This window comes from Mycetomoellerius zeteki, unplaced genomic scaffold (assembly GCF_001594055.1).
Source record: "Mycetomoellerius zeteki isolate Tzet28-1 unplaced genomic scaffold, Tzet1.0 scaffold64, whole genome shotgun sequence".
In the NCBI taxonomy this organism is placed as follows: domain Eukaryota; kingdom Metazoa; phylum Arthropoda; class Insecta; order Hymenoptera; family Formicidae; genus Mycetomoellerius; species Mycetomoellerius zeteki.
In genome coordinates, this window is record NW_017257654.1 from 1363354 (window position 1) to 1391348 (window position 27995).

Here is a 27995-nt window from a genome sequence, read left to right on the forward strand (position 1 = left end):
TTCCTGCTGCTTTAAGCGGACGGGATATAATAGGTATAGCAAAAACTGGTAGCGGTAAAACAGCGGCATTTATTTGGCCGATGTTAGTGCATATTATGGATCAGCGCGAATTGAAAGCTGGAGATGGCCCGATTGGTCTGATTTTGGCACCAACGAGAGAATTGTCTCAACAGGTATCAATCTCATTTTCTCTTATACAATAGAATGTTCAAAGAGTCTATTGTGAATGTTTTTTTTTATAGATTTATCAAGAAGCAAAGAAATTTGGAAAGGTTTACAATATTCAAGTATGTTGCTGCTATGGAGGTGGCAGCAAATGGGAACAGAGCAAAGCATTAGAAAGCGGCGCAGAGATTGTAGTCGCTACCCCTGGTAGAATGATCGATCTAGTTAAAATGAAAGCAACGAGTTTAACTAGAGTTACATTTTTAGTTCTGGATGAAGCTGATAGAATGTTCGACATGGGATTTGGTGAGCAAATGCATACTAATATACGCTGATAAGAGAACACAGAGAGAACGTCAAATTCAATATTTTAAATAATAATTTTGAAAATATAAATTTTGAAAATAACTATTTTTTTGAAACATATTTTGATAACGTGGATAAATAAAGGTAATTTTATTATAAAACTTGTGTATAGAACATTTTTTACATCTTAAATAGTTTTTGAAATTAATGAAAAAAAGAGATTAATAAAAAACCATTTTACTCTTATATTTATTTCTTAAAGTCGTTTGTTTCGCACCAACTGATATTTTCCAAATTTGTTTATTGTTTCATCTATATGTATACAAAGTTTTTTTTATTTTTAAAATCAGAATTTGATACGACGTTCCCTTATGAGAGAATATCGATTACTATCAAATCTATTTCTCCAAATTTTATCTTTTTTTTTATAGAACCGCAAGTACGATCTATATGTAATCATGTGAGACCTGACAGACAAACATTACTGTTTAGCGCAACATTCAAAAAGAAAGTGGAAAAGCTCGCTAGAGATGTTTTAACAGATCCCATTAGGATAGTGCAAGGAGATGTTGGCGAAGCTAATACCGACGTAACGCAACATGTTATCATGTTCCATAATAATCCTAGTGGTAAATGGAACTGGCTGTTACAGAACTTGGTTGAATTTCTAAGTGCTGGCAGTCTTTTGATCTTTGTCACTAAGAAGGTGCGAAAACTAAGCACCCTATAACTGTAGTACAATGTGAAAGGGATGTGTAATCTAATGTTTTTCCCCTACATCAGCTGAACGCGGAAGAACTTGCCAACAATCTCAAATTGAAAGAATTTGAAGTATTGCTTTTGCATGGTGATATGGATCAGATTGAGAGAAATAAAGTGATTACGGCTTTTAAGAAGAAGGAAGTCAGTACCTTGGTCGCTACTGATGTAGCAGGTAATTAAACTATTAATTTTATATATATATATATATACGTACATGCGAAATTCTCATTTTGTGACCTTTCAGCGCGAGGCTTGGACATTCCACATATCAAGACTGTCGTAAATTACGACGTAGCGCGAGATATCGACACACATACACACAGAATAGGAAGAACAGGACGAGCCGGTGAAAAAGGTACGGCACATACTCTTGTGACGGAAAAAGATAAGGAGTTTGCTGGACATTTAGTGAGAAATTTGGAGGGAGCAAATCAGGAAGTGCCAAAGAGCTTGATGGATCTGGCTATGCAAAGCGCATGGTTCAGAAAATCAAGGTTTAAAGGTGGAAAAGGAAAGAGTTTAAATGTTGGTGGAGCAGGACTTGGTTTCAGAGGCAGACCCAATTCATCGAATTCGGTATATATCATAACCATAATTTATATAATTGGTTATCTATCTTCCAGAAAAATTAAAACAATAATTGTATTTTAGGGTGGATCGACATCACAGGCATCCAAGGATATCAGCGAAGTAGTTAAAAAATTAGAAAGACATGGACCTGGTAGTGACAGACTCTCTGCTATGAAAGCTGCTTTTCGAAGTCAATATAATTCCCAGGTGAGACACGTGTAGTTACTTTTATATAATGTATCTCATGAAATTAAATTTAGAAATAGAAATGTTTCTAATATAATCTTGACACACTAGTTCCGAGCATCATCAGATCATACCTGGGAACAGACGATCACTCCACCTTCCGTGATAATGCCGCCTCCACCACCCGTTCCACCACCGAAACCTGCAACCGAAGATAACCAAGCTTCCAATTCCTCAGGACCGGAACGTAAAAGAGTGCGAAAAAGTCGATGGGAATGATCAAGTTAGTGTATTATTATTTGTGCATATTAAATAGCAGGTATATATATTATAACGAAACGATAATGAACTGAGAAACTTGTTTTATATTACAATAAAATTTAATTTTACCAATTCGTATGAAAGAGCTATCGCTATTCCAAACTTATGTCTGATATCTAATCATCAATCCGATTGATCCGATCCCAGCTTATAACTCCATCAATGACATGTTACTCTTATTTTGCTGCAATTTTACGGAGGTCAAACAGCGTGCAGTTCCTGTATCGATCTGTAATCGCATCTTTGAAAGCGCGCGTACGCAATTTGCTTAGAGTGAATCACTCTATAATTATCCCATAAAGAGCCGTGGCCGTGATCATGTATCTGCAGCAATCCTTTTAATTTCGTACCCCTAATTACGCCTTACAAAAGTGATCGTGGCTATCCTTTCGGTAATTACGCTAAAAAAACGGTGTTTATTTTTAAATCTCAATTTATTAACAATTTACACATGTATAGAAAATACGATACATACATTTTTATTGAAAAAGAGATAATCCAATCTTTATATGTGTAATTTTAAAATTATCAAAGCTTTGGAACTCTTGTAAAAAAAAAATATTAAAGAAAATTTAAGAATTTGTAACATAATATTTTGTGAATATTAAAAAAAAAATAATGCGTAACTGAGACGATATATGTCAGAATCTTAAAGTAACTACACTCTATTTTATCCACTATGCCTTTGTTTTTTTGAAAATATTCACCACCTTCATTAACACCACCCTAGCGGTGTATGTGCGCACGCAAGCCTGAATAAGGATAAGTGTTCCCTTAATATGGTGATTAAGCTAAAGGGTAACACTCATCGATTATGTACTCAACAATCGAGTGGGATGTTAATGATAGTTGGTAGAATCGCTGACACGTGTTACCACGTCATTAAACCACGTCGATACGCTTTGATCAGAGATGTCGGCGCGTGGTACTGCAATGGAATTTCTAATGCCGTGAATCGTCCAAGATCCGCATTCACGGTCATCTGCTAAGGTTGTAAGAGCATTATCTCTCTTTTACCTTGTTCAATTCCGCACTACTGCACTCTGCATCGCGTAGATTCTAGTCGAATTCGCTATTCCTTCAGAAACATTAAGTGAATATATTTATGATTTCAGATTTCTTATTCAAATTATATTGCAGCATTTATTTTAAATGATCTAAAGATTAAGATTCTTAAGAATTTATATATTGCGGCATTGCAGGGCTACTCTTTCTTCTAGTCTTTTCCGTCTGTTGCATGTGGATCGTTGAACCCAACGACTTCTTCGCGGCGTCCCTATTTTTGCCACTAAACTTTTCCATAGCCCTGGTATAAGAGCCGGTACAGATTCGTCCCCAGACTTTCCGATCCTCCGAGCATTGCCTGTTTCTTCCTTCGCTACATGTTCGTTGGATATCACTCTTCTTTGTGACTCTACAAACGTCCTCCTTCTCCAGAGACGTGCTGGAGCCCGTAGCGACTTGGACGTCCTCCCATGATATATTTACGTCAGATTGTACGCTGGATGGCGTGGGGCAACTGCTGTCGCTGGACAAGGAAGAGGATCGAATGAAAGACGGTGGTACTATCAGCTTCATTTGCTCCTCCGATTGATTATCATTCGAGAATGATTTGCTTTTTGCGCGAGAATCCGTCCTGCAACCGCTAGGACTATTATCTTGACTGTCATGGATGAGATTGTCGTTTAAGATAATCTTTGCAATCGATGTCCTTTTCCTCAGATTTTCCAGGTTTTCTTTGGAGGTACTCTGGGAATTGTCAACCCGCTGCAGAATATCCTTGAGATTTACATTCGCGGAATCAGTACCAAAACTCGGTTTAGTTCGTCCGATCTTAGATATTTTAGGTCCGGGTTTTTTATTAGTCGCGACAACAGTTTTTTTCGGCGTTTTACGATTGTCGTCTTTGGCTGCGACATTTATGTCCGAATATATGTAATTAGGTAATCTCTCCTTTTGATGTACCGATGATGAAACGGTCCTCGGTTGCACTTCTAATAGTTTCGAATATTTGTCTTCATTTTTGTTCATTTTCTCTTCATTTCTGTTCACTTTCTCGAACGTTTCCATCTTGCCGGACATAGCACCTTTCACGCATTGCTTATATTTCTCGTCTATCGTAATATCGAGGCTATTTTGAGTATCCACGTTGTCGATGAAGATACTCTGTTCGTTACTCTCCTCAGGTCGCAAGAGCGACCATCGATCTAAGGATAAATTCGTATCTTCGTCCTGAATCAAGACTTGCGAAACATCGGTAACACCTTCCTCAGCACTCTCCATAGAATCTCTTTCATTTTTCGCGGGATCGTTCTTCGTGCTGTCATGAGTCTCGTCCTCATTGTCATCATCTTCGTTGCCAGAATCATTATCGAGGCTCTTCAAGATGCCCTCATTTTTCTCGTTGCGCTTCCTAAGCTCCTCCCAATTCTTTCGCGGCTTGTAACTCGTTTTTCGCCTGACGATCTTGCTCTCGGTGATGTTGATATCCGGGATAAAGAGACGCAACGCCTTCGTGCCGGTCGGAAACGTCATCTCGTTGATCCGCTTCTCAGACATGATTGCCCTCAGACTTGTCTTCGTGGCGACCTCCTGATGCTTGTTGAAGGCAGAGACTAATTGCGCTACCGTATACTTCGGTTCTTCGTTCTCTGACTCCGTCGAGCGGTCCTCCTTGTCGTCAGACGCCGCTGAGTTGTTGGAACGACTGGACACGTCAGAATGTTGACGTTCGCAAGGACGTTTGTCCGCATTGGCGGGCACCACGTTGCGGCACAACGGTATTTCGTCTGAGTCCTCTGTCAGAGTGTCCGACTCGACGGACTTGAGAGAATCTAGATTCTCCTCGGATTCCGAGGTAAATTTCTTCGAAGTTTGCGGTTCTGCATTTTTCGTTGGTTGTGAATCATTATTCGACTTGACGCGATTCCGATCATCGCTGCTGAAATCATTTGATGTCTTCATTTCTGTCGACGAAACAATTGGCATACTTTGGTCAATCTTTCGCTCGATCTTATCGGACATCAAATCAATATCCAACTTTACATCAACGATCGAATGATCATCACTGATCGAGGGTGTGAGTCTAGAAGACGCAATCTCGGCACCGAGTTGCCTGAAAATCGGCAACATATCTTCAGTTGTCGCATGATGGTAGCTCTTCCTTCGCCGTTTCAGGCATTCTAGACTTCTATAGATATCCAAGACACCCTGAGACTTCGACAGGGATCTCAAGCCGTACAGTTTCTCGCGGGACTTGCTAATTACGAGGTTCATCGTAGCGACGGCACCGGCTCGTTCGCAGTTGATCGCCGAAGATCCGTTCAGTAGACACGCCTGAGATTGAACGCGATTCAGACTGCGTATCTTCGATAGTATACCACGACTCAGGCCGTGATTTAGATTAGCCTGGGATCGGCTCTGAGCTTTATTCAACAGTCCTTGAGTTTGTTCTTGGATTTAGACTGGCCTGAGAATCCGTCGGGCTGGTGAATCCCTCGCTACCTACCAAACTCGAATGACTTCCGGTTAGGCGATGGCTCAAGCACATTTCGCTTTGACTGAGTGTGCAGTTTTGTAAGCCCTGTTGACGATGCTGTTGATAATTCTGATCGCTTTGAACATCCCCCTGGCAGAGACTCGCCTGGCTGGTCGTCTGACTTATCAGCGCGGCCCTCCTTAAGTTCTCGCGACTGACCACGCGCTCTAAAAGAACCTCCCGCGACTTTGACAGATACCTTCGTAGATGCGGCGACGCCTGTGTCGGGGCACCATGCAACCAGTCATGGCGCAGGCATTGCTTCGCGGTCATCCGTGCACTTAGGAAATGAAAAAATTAACTTAATCATCATCAACCATAAAGATAATAATTTAATAAATTGAAACATAATAAAATAGAATTATAATTATTCATGTAACTTATAAACAGTAAGTAGGCCATGTTGATTACTGGACTATATTGGCTATATTGAGTGCAGTTATCCTGCGACGATGTAAACTATTTCAATGTTTCGAAATATTTCAAACTTTCAAGATTCTTCAGAATTCATAATTTTTAATTATATCTGAGAGTACGATTCGAGTTTTTACATAACGAAATTGTTTAATCACCCTTGAAAGAAGAATTCAAACGTCGATTATAATGATTATACCTTGGGTCTAGCACTAAAAGCTTCGCGACGAAGTCCTTCGCCTGCACCGAAACATCCTCGAACAGCTCTTCAGGGAAATCTACCTCTCCTAAAGATATATTTTGGAAAGTCTCCTGATCGGTTTCTCCACCGAAGGGCGAAAAACCCGTCAACAATACGTAGGTTGTGACACCGAGCGACCTGGAAAAGGGGATATTTTCGAAGGAAACCTGATCTGCATCTGTACAAAAAGGGTAACGAAACACACCGCATTTGGTCTTACCACATATCGGCTGCCAACGTGATCGGCTCATAATGCAGTATCTCAGGCGCTGAAAGAGAAATGTAAACATAATTGAATGTATGGAAATGTACGCACAATAAATAGTATTCACCGAGTTCACGTGCCGAGGTCTCTCCTCCGCACGTTCACATTTATTTCGTGTCCAATGACGCACGTGACGTCACGTGGATTCGCAAGTATCATTTTTATTTACGTATGAAAATCGTGGGCTGATGAGCGAAGACAAGGAGAATCGGGACGAATTTGGGATGATGCTGTGACGGTGATTCTACGTATTGGAGTTCCAGGATTTTGGCGTTTTGTCGCCTAATCGCGAATTCGGTTAGATACATTAATCTGCATACTAAAGTCATTCTACACTGCAGCACTGATCTAATTCGATTGTAGGTAAAAGTGAAATATTTGTAATGATGAACTGCCTACATATTTTACCAAATATATCCAGAAATGGGAAAGAAAAAAAATTCATTTCGTAAATCGGGAATGAAAATAAAATTTTTTTTGGATTCTCTGTGCTATCTAGGAAACTTTCATTCATACAAAAAACAATTATGTGCCATTTTCTGTAACTAAAGGAACAAAAATTTCTACATATAGTATTTCGCCTAACTTCGTTATGTAAATAGAATATATATAGTATACTATTGGTTTAGATAATTAAATAAATTATAAATAAGCTTTTATATCAACAGAGAATATCTATTTTAATCTTTCATTTTGCTAATTAATATCGAATGGAAAATATATTCAGACAAAACTTAAATTATTTGTGACAAAGTACAAATAATGTAAGACAAATTTTGGGAAATTTGATTTTCACACAAAATCATAGTTATTGTCATGTATTAAAATAAAACTATATAATTTTTTACATAATAAATTTTTCTAGTTATTTTGCACATAAAAATATTAAAGAGTTATCGAAAAATGAATAACTTGCAAGATATTTTATACTTTATTCTGGTATATTTTGACATGAAATAGTATAAAATATCTCGTAGACTTTTCAGTTTTTTGTAATTGTATCTTAATTTACATTTATGCATAAAATAATAAAATGAATTAATTAGAGTAAAAAAATACGTTATAAATATTTATTTTAAACATTTAGTTAATGCATTCTTATACTAGTATATAATTATTAAGTTTTCAGCATGAACATGCAATAAGTGCTCAATCTTATTTAAAGTCTACATATGTACAATGTAATTGGCAAGTGGCTTTTCATTATCATTTGAATATGTATCTTTTTTTTTTCCCTTACCGATACATTTTGGGAAAACATTCAGAATTAAATTGAAACGAAAACGAGGGAAAGATGTAGTTAAAAAATTCCCCATAAAAGATTAGCAGATCGTCGCTCATATATTCGAATGCCTAACAGCAATACGTTCATTGTTTTTGATTATCGTAATAATTAAAATAATCCTTGTAATGATTAAAGACAAAACCAGTGGTGTAGTCCTAAAAATAAAAGTACCCTGGCGGTGCTTCGAACACAGATGACATCAGCGTTTTCTTAGTGTCTACATTTATATTAAACTCATATCTTTACGTTGATTTGTGTACAACGACTTTAACGTGCACTAAGCACATCCAATCAAATTCGCTATAAGATTATCATTATAGTTACTTGATTCTGCGTGAAACCCCCGTAAAACTTTAACGCGAGCAGAATGAGGAGATACGAGATTGCAATGACTGTTCCAGTCTATCGCCATTAGATCGTCAGACCGGATTGCCTCGGCTGATAATACAATCTTCAACTACCCACCGTCGACTTCGCTGATTCTATTATTTCGTAGACAGTATACGGTCGTGCGCGGTGGCGACACGAATAAATTAAATCACACGGCGGATATAGTGTCTACCGGTTTTGCTTGTTAAATAGACGGATTTGGAGCACCCTGTTGTAACGGTTACCACCTCCGACATCTCGCCGCTTGACATTTCGCTATACAGCGAGTGAGAAAATGAGATAAGTGGGCGGGCGAGACCGATTGAAGTCGACACCGACAATGATTAATCGGTAAATAATTTTCGGCGAGTCCGAAGGGAACGCTTTAAATTGCAAATCATATTTGGACTTATGACAGACCCGACGAAGAAGCATTGTTCCCGCGAGATCTCAATTTTCACGAGGGAGGGACGGGAAGATAAAGAAAAAAAGAGAGAAAAGAAAGGAAAAGATCTCACACAAAGAAAGAACGTTAATTCATCGGCCGTCTGATTTTGTTATTTATTTCGTTCCGCGACGTAAAGGCCACGACGCGTCGATTACCTTGCCTGGAAACGGCACAATTTGAAGAGACCGACGTCAATTATAGCAGAAGGAAAAGAGGGGTCGAGAGGGCTATCTTATCGTGTGCGTGTGCGTAACGGGGCCCCCAAGCTTTATTAAGGGCGCACGTCTGCGAGCAATGAGGCTAACGTGTCAATTAATATCGATTATATTTGCGATCTCGCTACGGTGATCGTCAATTAGCGAGCCCAGATAATGATCGGTAGCAATTAAGCCGCGCGGCAAAGAGCAAAGAGCGCGGACGTACCACCTGGACGAGTTCCCCTTCAAAACGACGTCACGGTGACTCCTTGGCACCGAATAATGCCCGATGCATGCTGTCTCTTGACAGCTATAATGTAGCAATTTATATTTTTATACTTTTGATTAAAGGAGTTTGTCAAGCCGCTATCAGCACAGATCTCTCGGCGATCTCTCAAACGGGTAGCTCGCAATTGTTGCGTGCTCGAAAAAGAGTTAAAAGCGTGTTAAACTTTCGAAATAACGTTAATACGTCAACATTTAGTACGTCGCAATAGAATATGAAATGTTAAGTATATTCTTCTTACTCGTTGTAATCATAAATCGATAACCTTCATGATCTTAAATTTTGTCCGAAAATTGATTTTACCATCATTTACGTCTTTTCATACAACTTTTATCAATTTTGTTTAAAATATTGTTTTCTACAAAAATAAAAAATTTTGGGACAAATTAAAATAGGACACCCTGTGTATACATTTTTTTTTCTAAAATGGATCTGAACCGATAATTTATGTGTGCCATTTAAAAATTAAATTTCCCATCGATGTGATAAGTAAATGAGATAAGTACTAAGAATTTAGAAAACTCAGACACTCACCCACATAATCCGGCGTACCAAGAATCTCTCGGACCTCAGTGCCCTCGAGGATCACTCTCGAAATCTCGAAGTCGCATAGCTTAACGTCGCAGTCCGGAAAAGAGCCCATCATGACCAGATTTTGAGGCTGTAAAGAAATCAGGGAAAAAGATTTCTACGTACACGTATAATGTATGAGAAAAATGAAAATGTTTTCTACCATTACCACTCTAATTTTTTTAATAAAAATTTCCGAGGCACACGAGAATGTGCATAAATTACATTAAACTTATTGCTAATCGATTGTCAATATTTTGTATTATAAAAAAAAGATAAAAGAAATAATGTTATAAAAAAAAACAGAATTTAAATTTAAAATTCCAAAAATTTTCCTGACGATGAGTATCAATAAAATTCAGGGTTGGTAAATACTAATGTTTTTTTTTTTTAAGAATAAAACGTACTGTGTTTCTTCTTAAATATGTTTTTAATGCTTCAAATATGTTTTAAACAGTACTATAAAAAAACATATTTAAAACATATTAAAAACATCAATTTAGCATGTTTTAAACTGTTTAAAACACGTTTAAAACATGTTTTTTACCAACCCTGATAAAATTCCATGAAAATCTTCAATTTTCGAAGATAAGAGAGAAATCTCTTGAAAATTCCGGATTTTCCAGGTAATAAACACTCTGTATCTAGATATGTGAGATTAGTATATTTATACAACTTCCTTTTTTTACTTTCTTAATTTTCTACTTTATAAAGTTGATCTGTTTAACTTTCTGACAAGCTAAACTGTTAACCGCTTCATCGTATAATTAAATCACCTTGCACGCCTTATCTCGCGAAACAAATACCTAGTTTTGTGGGAATCGCGTTCGTATCTCGAAGAGTTCAACTATCTGTCGCCCGTTTTATTGCGGTCGTAACCAAAGGGATGCGATCGGTCTTCCGCATGCTCGCGCAGATAAGGGCGCGCGAGCATATTAACGGCGTGAGGAAGCGATTTCTGTATCACGTTACAGAACGCCTGGTATCGTTGCCGGTTTCGCCGGTGAATGGAATTTCGGTGTATGCGCGTCGTTTTGATTACGGAATCGCGATGCTATGACCGCGCTTCGACGATCGTTTCTGTGATGCGCACAAAGATACATAGTGCACTCTTCCCCATCCGGTAATCGTCCTTTACTTTGAATTCCATGTTCGTTTAGAGAATAACTCCGATATATCTCGCGACAGAGAGAAACAGAAGAGAGTTCAATGAGCGCAGTGCGGGATTCAACGGAATCCAGCTGATCGCCTTTGATGCGCCTATCACGGAGAAAATTATCTTTTAAAATTTATTTTAAAAATATGGTAGTTGTGGTAGCTACAATACAATATTTTAAAGATTTTTACCATGCATTTCAATAAAATTAATCAAACTTATTTTATATTTTATTGTAGCTTTTTTAATGAATAAAAGAAATTTACATGAAATTTTTCGAAATACAATGTTGTCCCAGAACTACCATATTTTCAGGGTAAATCTAAGAAAAAATTCTCTCCGTATAGAGATCTTTTAATAAGAATCTAGAAATGAGGAATCACTTTTGATTGGTCCGCTATATTTTAACAATTCCTGAGAAAAAAGAAGAAAGATAGAAATAGATAGAACAGAATAATAAAGAAAGAGAGAAATAGAACAGAATAATAAAAGAAATAGTAAATGTATGTTCTTTTTTCTCGCAGATATGTGTTAAAATTATTACCCTGCATATTCAAAACTGTGACTCGTGTTCAGACTCTTATTGGAGAGTCTGTAGATGTGCTGTTTTTGCGACAATCTGGTAAACAGCAGCATCTATTGTCATTATAAATTCTATCTCGATGCCGGTTACAAACGGGTTGCTATATTCATCGCGATAAAATGGCCAAATCGGTCATAAACCAGGGAAATAATTAGTCGCGAAAATCATCGGGCTGGCATGATATTATCCCAAGATAATTTATAAAAACGTATCAGGCGTGAAGGGTAAGGAGCATGCGAACTACTGCACTAACGATTTGCGACGGATCGTACCGTTCAAAGACACGCCGACAATCCAATTACCATAAATCGTCAGTAGTAACCGGCATGTAATGAAGGTCGTTGACTACCGAAGGCTGCATTATTATAATTGCTGACATAATCTAGATCGTAACAATCTCGATTTGACATATTTTATATTCTATACATATATCGACTGATATCGCGGCTTTCACCAATTGCTAAATCATTTACTCGAACACTAAAAGAAAAATGTTTGGTATTTGTAACTATAATATATGATTGCTCATTAAGAATAATTGTAAAATAATTACAGTTAGAAATTCCATTTTTATAATTTTATTGCTATAATGTTAGTAATAATAATTATAATTTAATAATAATTATTATATTTTATAATTCTATATATAAAAAAATACTAGTTGTGTAAAAGAGTTCTAAATCATCCTTTGATTTTTATATACACAAAGAAAAATATTTGATTGAATTAACTGGAATTCTGGTGGAAAATGAACGATCCAGAATTCTGGTTAAATCTACTAGATTTCTGATAAAATACTAGTAGATTTAACTAAAATTCTGGATCGTTCATCTTCCATCAGAATTTCAGTTAATTGAACCAAATATTTTTCTCCGTGTACAAATTTATTCAGAAACATTGACATTTATTCCTTAAAATAAAGGTCATCATGTTCAATAATTAATTATTCGCCACTATGACCAAATCCGGCAGCTAGCAGACTAATGGCGAATGATTTATTGAACATGATTTTTATTTTGAGGAATAATTGCCGTTGTTTCTGAATAAATTTGTGAAAATTGTTTTTGTAAAAACGAAGGGTGATATTCACAACTTTTTTGATATACATTTGATAACTTTATAGTCGTACAGTTGACATTGAAAATTACCATGAATTATAGTCGATATTTTTTTAGGCGTAGAAAAACTATAAATATAATTATTAGTAACGTTATAGCAATTATATTATGAAAATAGAGTCCCTAATCATAATTATTTTACCATACAATTATAATCACAAATATCAAACACTTTTTTCAGTGAACAGTTTGAGCAATGCATGTACATCGCATATATTCGCAAGTGGAGCAACAACTCGATTGAGTAATACGATGGCAACTAGCCGTCCGTAGGTGTCGATGTATAAAGATCATTCGTTTTCTTTTTTCATGGTAAATAGGAGTATGCTTATCGAACATTCAGCTCGTCTGAAGACAAAGTGCGACGGAGGACGACCCTTTTTCGAGCGTCGTCGGCGTTCGGCTCGGTCAGCATCATCGTCTTTAGCGGGAAGAGCCTTGGACATTTTCACGTAGGCGCGCTTGAATATTCAAAGTTTCTCTTGGCCACGCGTGCGACTAATAAATAATGACAAAAGACATAAAAATAAATCCCACCGGCCCTCGGAGATACGTAATTCCCTCGATGGGGCCATTACGTGGCGGGAATATTACGCGGCCGTGCTCTCTGCACATCGGGCTTTACGGACGCAATAATATCGCACAGAAGTTCGCAAATGCGTGCAACCGAATGACAAGCAGGCCACACTAATGAGAAGACTGTAAAGAATAATGTGCGCGACTCGCAATCACGCTCGCTAATCAAAACGGCAAACACCGCCCATCTTCGTTTACCGTTCTCGGTCTTCTCGCTCTGCTCGTGGCCTTTTTCAAGAGATTTATTTTCCGCCAGATCTCGCGTTTTTCCGTGAAACGACTGTCGATTGAGCAGATAGTGCGAAGCAATTCTCATTCAGGCTGGTCTGCTGCTTGAGAACTCGGAGAGATCGAATGACGCGATCAAAAGCTCAAACGTGGCGCGTTGTACGCGAATCTAATTTACAATGAAAATAAGAAACGTGATTTATACAACGCTCTTCATGACCCAGATATAATAATCAAATATTTAGATTATAATATTGACCTACCCAGTAAACGAAAATGGATTGAAATGGATTGATATTTTCAAAAATACGGATTCAGGAATGATAAATGAATGCTTTTCAATCTTGAATGTATTTTTATTCATTTATAGGAATTGCACAAAGCAAATGTCTATGCCTTTTCAATCCTGAATGCATTTTTATTCATTTATAGGAATTGCATGGAACATATCTCTATGCCTTTCAATCTAAAAATAATATCAGCTTTTTCTGTGCATTGTGAATACTGTTCAATTCAAAATTTTAATAGAATAGAAAATGCAGTTTTTCAACTGCATCCAATTGAATCCAAAAAAAGTTTTCGCTATTTAAAATACGCATTCGGACAAAATTTCAATCCATTTTAATCCATTCTCGTTTACTGCACTGAAAGAAAAGATTGGCTGTTGCAGCAAATTAGATGGTAAAATATGGCATAGCATTTTTAATTGACTGCAGCAGCCAATCTTTTTTTTCAGTGTGGGTATAGAAGAGATTTTATTCTTAATTCCGTATTGGAATTGAATGAATATCTAATTTTGTAAAAATGTAGGTAGCCACTTTTCAGTAATCTCTTCAATTTAGATTAAAAATATCGAGTGACATAAAAAAACATAAACATGTATTTCACATATTATATATTCGAGTTGAAACTATACATTAACTGTTACATTTTGACTCTTTAATTAATCACATCTACTTATATAAATTTCGCAAGTTGCAAACGACGAATCGGATACGGAGTCTGATCTCAACGATCGCCTTGGGCGTTTTGTTAATTAATTTCTTTTAACGTTATGACATTGGTAAATATCTGATGATCAGCTCTCTGCACTCTCCAGAAAGATACAATCGACAATCCCACACGAATTGATCGACGAAATCTTTTCGCGTTGATCAAACAGACGCGTGGGTTCAAGCGATATGTCAAAGTCGTCTGATCGGTCAATCGAAACCATTTGCCCTACGTGAAATAAGTCAATGTTGCTGGACCAAACCGGTGAAGAGATCTATGCTAATATATCTCAGATATAAAATCGTATGCCATCAGGTGTTACAGACAAATTACTTATCGATGTATCTAAGTCTAGAGACCCTATAACAGTGGCCACGAGATAACAAACTTTTGATTAGCCCATCGTTTTTGTTAACTTCAGAGAAACGTTCTAAAACTCAACTCTGTCAACTCCGAGTATCTTTTATCCTTGTTCAACATTCGGTAAACAATAAAGATAAAATGATACTTCGGTTGACAGAGTCGAGTTTTGAAACGCAGCCGTGCAATAAGTTAAGATGAGTAAGATATTATAAATTAAAATGAGAAATCATGTGTGAAAAGAGACAGTATATATTCTTTCTCGCTTTTGTTTTGACAAAAGTGACCAAACTCTGTTATAGGATCTTTATCCAAGTTTTTAGTTTATCCGAATACTCGATTCTCGCCGCTCTGCGTCGCGTTGCGCGATTTCCCTCGCGCGCGAAATCTCGAGTTATCGGGAGTTGCTCCGGTTATGGCAGGCCAGACGCGGGTATCTCACGGAGGAGGTAAGAAACCAGGTGGTGAATCACCGAGAGTGCGTGCACAATTGGCGAAGGAGCAGGGCGTGGCCGTTGTTCACTGCAGTGCGAGAAGCGGCACCGCGCGCTCCGTTTTCTTCTCCGCCTTTTCTTTCCTCTTCTCCGCGTCGCGAACTCTTCACGATCTTTCGCAGCGATCTCTCGCTTGGTGCAATATCTCTGCGGCGCGCTCCCGTGGACATCGCAGTGTGGGCGATATCAGACTCAAGTGGCATCCCGCGATGATCCGACACGAGATCAATGGTCTGTTCTTTCAAACTGAACTTCATCTTGTCACTTTTTCTCTTCACGTTGGAGAAAAAGAGAAAAGATGAGTGTTGGAGAGAAAAAGAGAAAAATTAACAGTACAAGAATTGAAAAGAACAGATCTCAAGATGAGCCCAATCATCTGTTCTAATAATCTGTTTTAATTCTTTATGAAATTATTTGGAATGGATTTCGATTGGAATTATTTCGTACTCTCTACACTCAAAGAAGTGATCTTGCAATTACAGCGAAAATTATCTAAGTACGAAAAATAGCTGAAATAGATAAATTTCTAGCAAGTACTGCACCCAGAGAAAGATTTCTTTCATTCAAAGAAATGTTTCTTTGCTATACAGTTAAAGAAAAAATTTCTTTGATTTGAACGTCATTTCTTTGATTTGAAAATAATTTTTTTAAATTAAATAAAAAAATTTATTTGATTTAAAAACGTTATGTTCAAATCAAGGAAATTTTTTCTTTAATCGTATAGTAAAGAAACATTTCTTTGAATCGAAGAAACCTTTCTCTGGGTGTGCGATATTGGATATGTATTGCATCTAATGATATAGACAATAAAGATAGAATTTAGATTTGTGTTATAAATTTTATGCATCTGATACATAATTTTCTATCAGATACAAAAAACAGCTATAATTCTATCTGTAGCAGCAAAATATTTTTTTGCATGTAAAGAGCATAATAGAAATCTAAGAAATAATTAAATAATTCTGATCGGAATCCATTCCGAATAATTCCGTAATACGTGCTCTGATCCTGTTTTCATTTTTTCTTCACTTTTTATTCTCCGCGAAGCGTGGATTTTACGTGAACGTTTCGATACGGCGAGACTCCTCACAGCTCCCCTGGCGAAAATAAAAATCGGAGCGTAAAAATCAAACATAAGAAGAGAGTAACAGAAGCGTAGGTAAATGAAGCAGGAGGCAAAACTTGAGACAACGAAACATAAAAGACGCTTCAATTTTTGTTGTCTCCATTTTTACCTCCTAGAAACATCGTTTCTGTCATTCTCTCTTTACTCTCTAAAATCTTCGGTGTGAAATCCAACTCGAAAGAGTGAAATCTCCCTTTTAAAAATTGACAATTGTGCCACTCTTTTTCGATACTGCCTCAATTTGTCACTCTTTGTCACACTCTTTAGAATTAGTTTCTGTTCCAAAGATTTTAAAGAGTACATTCGATTTACGTTTCGACTTTTATTTTCGCCAGGGTTTCCCGGATTTGCGAACCGTTTCTCCCGGCACGATTCGCAAATCCAGAGAGGAAATCGCGCACGTGGAGCACGGTTCGTTCAGAGTTCATGCGAGAGCACTCAACAGCGCAGATCCTTTTCTCTCTTTTCCTCTCGCGTGCTATATATGCCGCACCGCCAAATACGGCAGCGGCGTGTTTATGGAGCGCGGGAATAATGTTCACGTCGTACGCAACGACGCGTACGAACACTCCGCCGAAGCGCTTACGAAATAAATCAGGTGGTACCCATTCGTCGGGAACTTGAGCAACGAGCAGCTCGTAGTAGGTCAAAGTTAATTTATTGCGTCACCCCTTCGCGCGATAAACGCCAAATCGACCCATAACTGATTCGTGCGATTAATTTCGCTCTTTGAATTAATCGCGTCGGTCGACCAAGGGTCGACCGGGACTCTTTGTTTCGCGCGAGAGTAATCGAACTCTCGGCTTGGTGTAATGCAAATCGACCTTACTTGCGCACGAAGATTGCAAATAAAAAATTCACAAGCGGACATTGTTGATCGACGCCGAGTATCTCACTACTTTGCTCGAGGATGTCGCTCGAGCTGCTAAAGGCTCGACGATCTCATTCTCTGTCTCTTCCTCTCCTTTTCTTTCTCTCTCCTTCACGAGCTACTCGCGCGAGGATAACGAGAAGGTATCTTCCTATCCGTAACGAGCGATTCCGACGACCTCGTCGAATCAAAATGCACTTTACGGTATGAAGCTTTTGCATCTCACAGCGTATTGTTGTCGACAGCTTATTTTTTTCCGCGAATATCCACATGGTTTTATAACCTGGCACACGTTCACCTCGCTGCTAATCCACAGTCACAATGCTAATCCAGCTCGGTGTTGTTCATCGTGTTCTTTGATTAGTGAGTTAACGATAAAATAAAATGTGTGTAAAGCCTGAGACACACAATGCTATTTGGCATTTTGACAACCAGTTTGAGTATCCTATATAATTACTTCAATGGTTCAATAAAATTATTGTCAGATCTGCATCGAGCTAAATTTTTAAATACTTCAGCAAAATCGTTCTTTCTGTGTAGATACTTTATACAAAGAAGTCTTTAATATGTACTAATCCAGTGTAGCGTGAATGACCGAATTTACCATAAGAAGAATCTCAAATTAATTCATGCTATAACATCAATGAAAACGTTATGCTGAAATTAGATACGTCTTTATATGGATACATAGAAACGCGGGCTTCTTTTCGCTGAGCAGCGAATGAATAGCGAATGAAATTAACACCGGTCGACTCGGAGCAAAACATTGCTCGCGGAGGTGTCTCAAGTTTCGAGAATTTGTTTCGAGAATCGGCTCCGTTTTCCATCCTCGTTTATTGCTGCGAACATGACGTGAACCACAGCATCCTTTTTTTAATTTTTTCTAGAACCTATACGTAAAAGCAAGTTCGATTTTCGTGGATATCGAAACGACCCGCTGCAATAAATTGAAAACGAGATAAAGCTGCCCATGTATTTGATTTCGTTTGTGCTCGGATGGTGATTTTTATTTTTTCTTCTCGTTGACTCGCGCCACGATCGACATCGTACGCGTATGTGTGCCTTTCTCTGTGTACAGCAATCAATGGCAGTTCCAATTGTTTTCAAGAGCTTATCGTTCGTCATTCCGCACGATCGATAACGATCGATCGTAATTAAAACTCTCCTCCATCGCCGCGTTAAGATGGTTCTTTAGTAAATCGAGTTACGATAGAAATGTCTAATTTTTTTATACAATGAAGTTGAAGTACCGAAATTGACATGTGCAAAATTCTATAGTAGATTAATGATGAAATAAGAGAGAAAAAAAATGTTGAAATTTAGTGACAGATAAGGCTCACAGACGCTTCTTTGACTAACTGCAAACAAATCTTACCATAGACTTTTCTCAAAAACGAGATTATAATAGTTTAAAAAATTACGATTTTAATGGTCACCAAAAAGTAATAGGTCAACGGCCATTCTGGAAATATATTTACGTGCATAAATTTGCATATAAATTTAACTTCGAAAAGTAAACATAATCTCATCTTGTTTTTGTTTGATGAAGATGCAGCTCTTGATCAAACTATCTTGATTTATTATCGTATGTTCCATACTATTTCATTAAGATATACACGTAGTTTTAATATTATATCCAAATTATGCATATATTTGTAATTTTGGATGGACTCTGGTGAGGCACCCCAAATATATATTTTCGGTACTTTACTAATAAATCACCTTAAGTATATTATTTCTACAGAATGCCCATTATTTAAAATCGGACATATACAGGGTGTTTCCAAATTAAATGGCAAAACTTCGATCCCTCTTTAAGTCATGCGTGATGATGCATTTGATATTCATCACACATGTTCGTGTATAAAATAGTAGAAAATATATATACATATATATAGATATAATAAGAATAGAATTACACATTTTCCTGAAGTAGTTACTATCGGTTTAGACAGAGTGACGTAGCTTGAATTATGTCGCTCTGTCTCTCTCTTTCAACAGAGAGCCACTTAATTATTAAAATTAGTCAATGATAGTATTATATCAAGTGGAACAAATTCGACAATTCGAGAAGCCACACACGGATCGAATTATTTATGAAATTTCCCAGTATTTTCCTCGTGTTTCCTCATCGTGTGCAAGCACGGAGAGAAAACAGGAAATTTCTGGCGGCGCAGTCGATTCCGGGATCCGGATACACGAGAGAAACGTGACAAGTTCGCGTCGACCTTTTATGGGTCGAACTTACCTTGATGTCCAAATGGGCGATATTTCTCTCGTGGAGGTAGGCGAGTCCTTCCACTAGTTGCCGCACAAAGTGTACGACGTCACCTTCAAGGGGCACCAAATCGCCGTCGATGAGCGTCTGCAGATCGCCTCCGGGCGCACTGAAAAAGAAATCGTCGTTCCTTAGGATAATATCAGAGATGCTGAAATCACATCACTAAGCAAACTACGAGTGATCGTTATTATTCCTGCTTCATAACGTTGTTCCTCTAACAGCGTAATAATAATTAATATTACTAAAATTTGTGTATATAAAACGAAGTGTTAAATCTAGTAGAAAAAAGGGAATAAAAACGTAGTACTTACTATTCCATGACTAAGATAATTTCCTTCGGCGTCTCGTAGACATCGTGCAGCCTAACGACACGTGGCGATTGCGAGCATAGAGACAATAGAGCGATCTCGTGTCTCAGTTCCGCGCTACAATCGGCGTTGAATCGATTCCTGGACGAATACTTGGCTGCGTAAAGTGTGCCGGTCGATCGCGACCTGCAACGGTAGACTCTCGCCCACTGACCGCTGTTAAGTATAACAAATCCTTTGTTAATATTTATACGAGAAGAAAAGAAAGGGAAAGAATGTAGACCCTTCCCAGCAAGATGTAATCCTGTGATATTTCATATATTTTAATTTCAAATCAAGTTGAAAAATCCCCGGAGATAAATTGTATAAGATATGAAACGACGCGCGCACGTGCGAGGATAAAATGAAGCGTAAAATGATGGAGAGTGACGGTACAGTTTAATATTTGCAATTGTCTGTTGCTCGTTCGATCGGATGTTTCGATGCAGCTTCAACATTAACATCGATTGGCTTTGCGTTTCCACAATGAATTCATTTTATCCTTGAAACAACAAGTCGATGCCCGAACGCTGCCACCTTCTCCTCTCTGGCATCTTTTCTCTCCGTGACGTTTCTTCTCTCTTTCCTCCACTCGCATTCTTCTCTCCGCTACTTCAAACTCTCCGAAAACGCTCCGTTTCCAGGAGACTTTCGGTCATCGCCGATTCACTGTATAGAATATTTTCAATGGAATCCTATTAATTTTATTTTCTATTCGATATCCATCGCGAAACCTTTTGGTGTTTTATTTTCGACTCTTTCATTTCATGAGAATTTTGTTTGCTATTTTGACGACGTCCTCTCCGTATTTTGACAATGTTCTATTCGCAGTGCTCTATTATGGAATGATCCATATTATTTACAATCGCGGGCGAGTTCTTCATCGTGCTAAGAATTTCGTACCCGCCGTCGAGGATTCCGGTCGTCTCTTCGGCAAGGTCGACACAGCGGCGCCTGGCAAGGCTGTGCCTGTAATGCGTACCTCAAGTTTTCACCCGTGTTCAAGTAAGCAAGCGCCTTCATCCACGGGAGAGTGTGTTACATAAACGACGGTGAGTCCACAAGATAAAATCATAGACGGTTATACCATTAACTTTCTACATTGAAATCATAAATATCCTGATGTTCTATTTTTCGTCCGTTTAAAAAGTGGACGAACGAGAATTCCTTATGAAATTTATTTATGATTTTTATATTTTTTGTTTGTGATCGATTAATTAAAATCGTTAAATTAAAGGAGGAAGGGTCATTTTGTCGTTTAATTGTAAGATCGAGAACCGGAAGTTGCGGTTGGGGTCGCGCCCAGTGAATTGCCACGTGAAACATATCTCGCATGCAAATTGGCGGCGACTCATCGCCGCGGCAATATTCGCGTCCTTTCGCGGTCGCGAAGATAAGGATAATGAGTATCTGATAGCGCGCTACGCAATTAACTTTAATCGATTCCAATTTTAAGGCCGCGCGCCAGCGTACTCTGAATTTTTCCACCCCTCCCGGATCCCGGAGAGATATCCGACGTAAAAGCGCAAGACGAAGGAACAAAGGAAGCGACGCCAGACGGAGAGGGCGATATACGCCGTAATTTTTCCTGCCCTTTACCTCGGGACTCAAGGCTCGTTTCCAAAAGTAATTACCGCGGGTACAGAGTGGGTATCAAAGAACGCGCGCGCTCACACATATAGGTACACAAAGAGTTGGATCGACGAGACACACGTCTAGCCGCCGGGATAATACCCGCTGTATACGGCGCAACGATTAAAGCATTCGTTATTATTAAAGATCGGTACGGACAGTAATCATAGAAAATTGGATTTTAGCGATCGGTCGCGTAATGACGGTGATGAGGGAAGTGTTGAAAAAAATCAAGCGGAAGACACGCGGCTAAATAATTTATGAAAATTTATTGTCCCCCAAGGGCAACTTCGATTTTCGCTTCGACCGATTGTAAACACAGATGTATGATAAAGAGTGTCTTGGTCATCGAGAAATGTTTCAATTTGAGTTGCTGATATTTTAGATTAAACCTGTTCTAGCAACCAATTTGAGCGTCTTACTCTAAAACTTTTATAGTGAATTATCACTCTAAAGAGATACTCGAAATCTCACTTTTAAAGATTGAGTCTTAAAAAGAGTGATTCAATTTTCACTCTTTAAAGTATGATTCCACTCCAAAGAATTTAGAGAGTACACAATATTCCGATGGCCCAAATAAAATTATTTTTAAATCTGTATTTAGCTAAACTTTTAGATGTTTCAGGAAAACCATTTTTTTTTCGTATGTGTTACATTAAGAGTGGCCTATTTCCTCGGATGTAAAATTTACATATCAATAGCAATACTATCACTTAATATCGATAACGTTCTAAGGTTAATCAACAGAAGTGTCAATTTCAATTTTTATTATTTATACATGAAAAAAACATAGAGAGAAGAGGGAAAGAAATTCATAGTCGATACGTAAGACGTATAATCGCAACAAATCTACACACAAATATCTCCGCAAACATCGTGATTATGTCCGTAACTCGGTCCAGCGGCTATTTATATACATATATACGTATTATGCGAGACGCCTTTGTGCTCGCTGCAGCAACAGGTAAATCAGCTTCATTAGCGATGCAAACGCGCTGCGAGGAAATCGCGACGGCTGATATCGGGCGCGCGCATGAAGTTATCAGTGCACACACCGACGCTAACTGAAAAATTAAAACGATGCATTAACATATCCATGAATATGAAAAGCCTTAAAGTCCACACCAGTGAGTTCTCGCGCCTCTCGCTCGCGCGTTCTCTTGTCACACCTCGAAAGGGAGGCCACTGTATGGGTTTCGGTTAATAACCGTGCGATCGATACCGTCCCGATTAATCAATACCCCGCCGAGAAACCGGTACTGTCTCTTTATGACGTTGTATTCCATATTTATTGATTTATTTATTTATTCACTTCGTTAGGACATACTGACGTGCAAACGCGACGACGAACTGAGCGAACTGCTTTGAGTCTGAATCGCAATTTGCTTGAACTGAAAATTGTGAAATTTCACAAAAATATCATTATGGTAGACGCCAACTCCCGCTTTAGCTGAATTTAGTCTTCGCTTATTTGTATAAATCTCTTTGTTAAAAATGTCAATTTAATTTTTCTATGTTATACCTGCAAATTTAGAGTATTCTTGTTAAAATATATTTAATATTCATTTTTTGTTATACAAATTATGTTATTTTGGTTCTTTGAAAATAATTAGTTTCTTTTAAATAATATAAATTAAATAAATAAATTTTACGGAATCAGCGTCACTGCGTCAGTAAATGTATTACAGATTTCGGAGGATTAAGCTTCGAAATGTAAAGTGCCGATTATTATCATTAGCTAGAAACTTTAAGTATATCATCTGCTTTGACACACTTAAAGTTTCCAGCTAATGATAATAATCGGCACTTTACATTTCGAAGCTTAATCCTCCAAAATCTGTAATACATTTACTGACGCAGTGACGCTGATTCCGTAAAATTTATTTATTTAATTTATATTATTTAAAAGAAACTAATTATTTTCAAAGAACCAAAATAACATAATTTGTATAACAAAAAATGAATATTAAATATATTTTAACAAGAATACTCTAAATTTGCAGGTATAACATAGAAAAATTAAATTGACATTTTTAACAAAGAGATTTATACAAATAAGCGAAGACTAAATTCAGCTAAAGCGGGAGTTGGCGTCTACCATAATGATATTTTTGTGAAATTTCACAATTTTCAGTTCAAGATATATATATATATATATATATATATCACCTTAGCCGAATTTGGAAGATTTATAATTGAGTGGTCCGATAGATCCACTGTCAGCTTTGAAGAGTTAAAACAAATTCGACATTATATATTATTCAGAAAATATTCGTTGCTCACGCAGGAGTCATTAAATCAATCAATTTAACAAAAACGAAAGCCCGACGACAGGATAACGACACGCGAGTAAGTCACGAACGGCGTTCCACCCGTAAACGCCTGCGTGCGTGCAACAGGCGCATTTCGTACGACTCTAAATTAAATTATTAGCGCGAGAGAAATTGCAGGTTGGACAATTGGTGCCCTATTACAGACGTCCCGTCACTACTGGTCGTCGGCGATCATTACGAGCCTAATTCGCCCGGCGATTAGCAACGATGCAATAAATATGATTAATGCGCGACGCGCGTCACGTATCGTTACGTATATTGCTACCGTGCGTAAAGCTTTGACAAATTACGCGTCGCATTCGAGGGCGATTAATCATTGTGCGTAGCTCGTTACATGCGATACGAGCCGCGACGAAGAGCGAGAGTAAATAACGCACGACTCGCGAAACTGCCAGTCAATTTTTGTAAGAAGTTCATTTAGAAATTCAACACATTCCCGACCTATTATTAGCCCTTCGGAGATAAATGCACACAGAAAAATACATTCTGTATTTAAATGTTAATTACTTGTTTAAAGTATTTAAAAAATGCATATGTCTACAAATTTAAGTTAATCACGAGCATCAAATTTATTCAAAATATATTCTAAATTCTAATAAATTTACTTCAATCGAGTTTATTTTCAAAATTCAAGATTATTAAAACAAATTCGATTTACTTATTACATAGAAGCTCTTCTTCGATAAAATTTTATAAGATTCTTCAAAAGAAAATAAATTCTTATTGAATACATGATAGTGAGCTTTTCTAAAATTTGTAATAAGCATATTTTAAAACTTATCAAAAAAATATTCTTTATTAAAGATAACCGTTATTTCAAAAAAAAATTAAATTGAGAGTTATTACTTTCCTTAACAGTAGATTTTTTGTGTGCGGATCTATCGAACCTATTCAGTTATGAATCTTCTTTGTCAAAAATATTAAGCAATTCAATTTTCTTTATGTTACATCTGCATTTTTTTTTAATTAACCTTATTAAAAAATATACTTAAAATTCATTCTTTATTCTATACAAGGCATGTCATTTTGGTTCCTTGAAATTAATTGGTGTCTCTTAATTAACATAAATTAATTGGAGACCCAGCGTCAGTAATTATGTTACAGATTTTTTTTGGCGTTAGCTCCAAAGGGTTAATTTCTTTCCAATCTTGTATATTAATACAAGAAACATTACATATATTACATTTTTCAATCAGTGATGTTTTATAAACGTATATTAGATAAAACCTCGCAGTTTCCAGTTTGCACGACTCTGAAGAATCGTATTAAGATTCGTATCGTGAACCAACTCACCTTGCGAACGGTTTCGGATCGATCTCATAGTGCTCTGTAATAGGTCCCGTCTTGACCACCCTGGCGAGCTGCGCCTCCTGGACAAGGACCAATCCCTCCTTCACGTGTTTCTCACTCCACTGCACCCTGCATCTTCCTCTGCATCTTTCCTCGTTGATCGCTCGATCATTCGTCCGCTTCGTCTTCGCGCATTTCGCCGAGGATGCTTGCAAGCTACGACGTTGCGGTCCGGGCGACGTCTTCCTCATGGATGACATTGTAGGCGCTTGATGGCTCGACTGATAGATCATGGCAGCTGGATCGTGGACTTGGTATAATATCGTGTATTAAAGACACGCGTATAATATATATATACACATATATATATAATATAAGCAGCGGAGACTTCAACGCTTGGCGCACTCGCGGTTTCACCTAATCTCTCCTCGTAAATTTTCGCAAACTTTGAGCGATCTATCCAAGCGCGATCTATCCAACCGCGCCACTCCGACGTCCAAGCTCTCCGTCGGACTCGCGGATCCGCGATCTCGATCCGGACGACTCGATCCGCACTCTCGCTCTCGATCTTACGGCCTGCACTCTCCGCGTTCGATCTCCTCTCGATCGGCCACGCACACGGAGCGAGCCGAAGCGCGCGGTGTCATTCTATCATCGAGAAGGCAACGGCTCTATCTCGCTGTGCGATCGATGTCGATCTTCACATTTTGCGGCCGCGCGCGTTAAGAAAGAGAGAGGGAGAAAGAGAAGAGAGACAGAGATCGCGTGGCTCACGGTCCAGCGCCGAGTCTGAAACTGGCCGCTGCTGGACCGGAGTCAACGAGAGCACGAATCTCCTTCCGCGCGCTCCTCTCCGATTCGTTCTCTTCCTTCTTCGCGCGTCGAAGAGCACGCCGTGAGTCCGACACTGACACCGACACTCCGGCCGTCTCTCTGAACCTCCCCTCGATCCTCCTGCGACTCTCCTTCTCCAGGGTCAGCTGGAAATCCTCCTCGCGGTCTGACTTCATAATTATAGGTGAACATGAAATAGCGCTTCAATATGTAAATAAAGTAGCGGGACTCATTGTTCCTCTCGCGCGAAAGAAAGAGACGCGACTCGTGGTTTGACAATTGCAATTTTACTGCCTATCGCAGATGTGTATGGGTGTGTATGTGTATATAATTCGCAGTGAAATTATCCGCATTGTATTATAATTAAACATAAGAGATCTGTTTTCTGTGGTTGAAATAGTATACACTTTTGAAACTTAAAGTGAGACAGAGATATATGTATATATATGTTTGAGATTTGACGACAAAAGCGAGAAAGAGAATTATAGTGCAGTCTAGTGCAACAATAAAAAACGGACCTAATATTACATATTTATATTATATATAATACAAAATATTAAAAATAATTTCATATTAGAGAGAGTAGAGATCAGAAAGTGAAAGCGCCGACTGTAAGTTTTTATGATCGAATCTCTCGATCGAACTTTTACGCGCTACATTTCAAGTAGCTTGGGATGAGGACCTATTTAATCGGGCTAACGACCAGTCGATAGGCCACTCGTAGAATAAGAGCCAACTACTGTATGTACTACTTTTAAATAACGTGTCCCACTGCCCACTCAGTCCTCGAAACGTCCTACTTTTCCGAGCTTGCGTTCGCGGTATTCGCGACACCTTAAAAATGGACAGCGTTAATTAGACGTCTGTACCTACGCGATATTTCCGCTTGGCTGATTCTTCGAACAGTTTATGATTGTCAGGAATTATCAAGCTGCGACGTTTGCGAGTCGACCAAATCCGAGACACCAACAATATCTTAACTGTCGATGGGCATTCACGGAAGTATCAGCATAAAGAAGCATCCTCGATCGCGTTACAATTGACGCGCATGCAGGAATCATTTCGGCGTGGAACCTGGAAAGGAAGTGGTTCGCCGCGTGTCAGAGATTCTGTTTTCTTCTCCTCCATCCCTGTACTCTTCTGGAGGCGCAACTTGTGCACATGCATAATGGACTCGCGTCCGGACATCTGTGCTGCGATCACTGTACGACTGGATTCCACCTACGTCAGAGAAGATACTCCACAGCATCACCGTCATCGTCGCTACTACACTGCCAGAAATGGCGCCACGAATGCAATTAAAAGTAGTAGTAACAACAACGATGACACTGATGAATTCGCATCCAGTTCAGGAAGAAATGGATGAAGAAGAAGAAGAAAAAGTTGTTACAATTTAGTTTATTTAAAACATCATAATACCAATCGTACAGATATAATCGTCCAAAAATTTTCGCTTCAAATTACTCATTGCTAAAGTTGTGGATTAAACTTTATATATGTAATTTGATAAGCTTCATTATAAAAACGTATTTTTCTAAGAGAGTTTTAATCGGAATTTAAATTTTCCAAAGTTCAAGTTTCAGACCCAACAACGTTCGTTCTATTTAGAATTTTATATAGTATTTTTATAAATAGAAATAAAAGCTCGAATAATGTCCTCTTACCTTTTTAGTTAAAAAATTCAATTTAATTAATGTAGAATGATATTCGTGACAATCAAAAGATATTGGTTCATAACGAGTTTCAATATCCCACCAGAGATGGAATAGACTTTTTATTCGCATCTCCATCGGAGGAGGAGCTCTGCCTGTTTCAGGAAGAGATCCGTGTAACCAGATCGACCTTTAACT

The 27995-nt window shown here is 38.1% G+C and overlaps 2 protein-coding genes across 3 annotated transcripts in view; one reads left to right on the top strand and one right to left on the bottom strand.

Annotated features, from left to right (window-relative positions):
* Nucleotides 1-6526, top strand: part of LOC108728802 (ATP-dependent RNA helicase DDX42) — a 9286-nt gene extending 2760 nt beyond the window's left edge. Inside the window, exons 5-12 of one of the 2 annotated variants that reach the window (XM_018457588.1) lie at nucleotides 1-173; nucleotides 243-471; nucleotides 903-1177; nucleotides 1255-1405; nucleotides 1478-1809; nucleotides 1885-2010; nucleotides 2101-2272; nucleotides 6473-6526. In XM_018457588.1, the coding sequence (XP_018313090.1) occupies nucleotides 1-173; nucleotides 243-471; nucleotides 903-1177; nucleotides 1255-1405; nucleotides 1478-1809; nucleotides 1885-2010; nucleotides 2101-2268 (1454 nt within the window). In that variant the 3' untranslated portion in view covers nucleotides 2269-2272; nucleotides 6473-6526. Of the gene's footprint in view, nucleotides 174-242; nucleotides 472-902; nucleotides 1178-1254; nucleotides 1406-1477; nucleotides 1810-1884; nucleotides 2011-2100; nucleotides 2747-6472 lie in introns of those variants that run through there. The other variant, XM_018457587.1, reaches the window with a different exon arrangement.
* On the bottom strand, nucleotides 2918-26280 carry LOC108728803 (striated muscle preferentially expressed protein kinase). The gene is given in 8 exon segments (XM_018457589.1): nucleotides 2918-5769; nucleotides 5771-6128; nucleotides 6462-6641; nucleotides 6724-6772; nucleotides 9888-10014; nucleotides 19677-19815; nucleotides 20021-20233; nucleotides 25315-26280. Coding segments are annotated over 8 exon segments (3642 nt in total). The 5' UTR covers nucleotides 25605-26280; the 3' UTR covers nucleotides 2918-3483.
* Between the last annotated feature and the right edge of the window lie 1715 nt (nucleotides 26281-27995).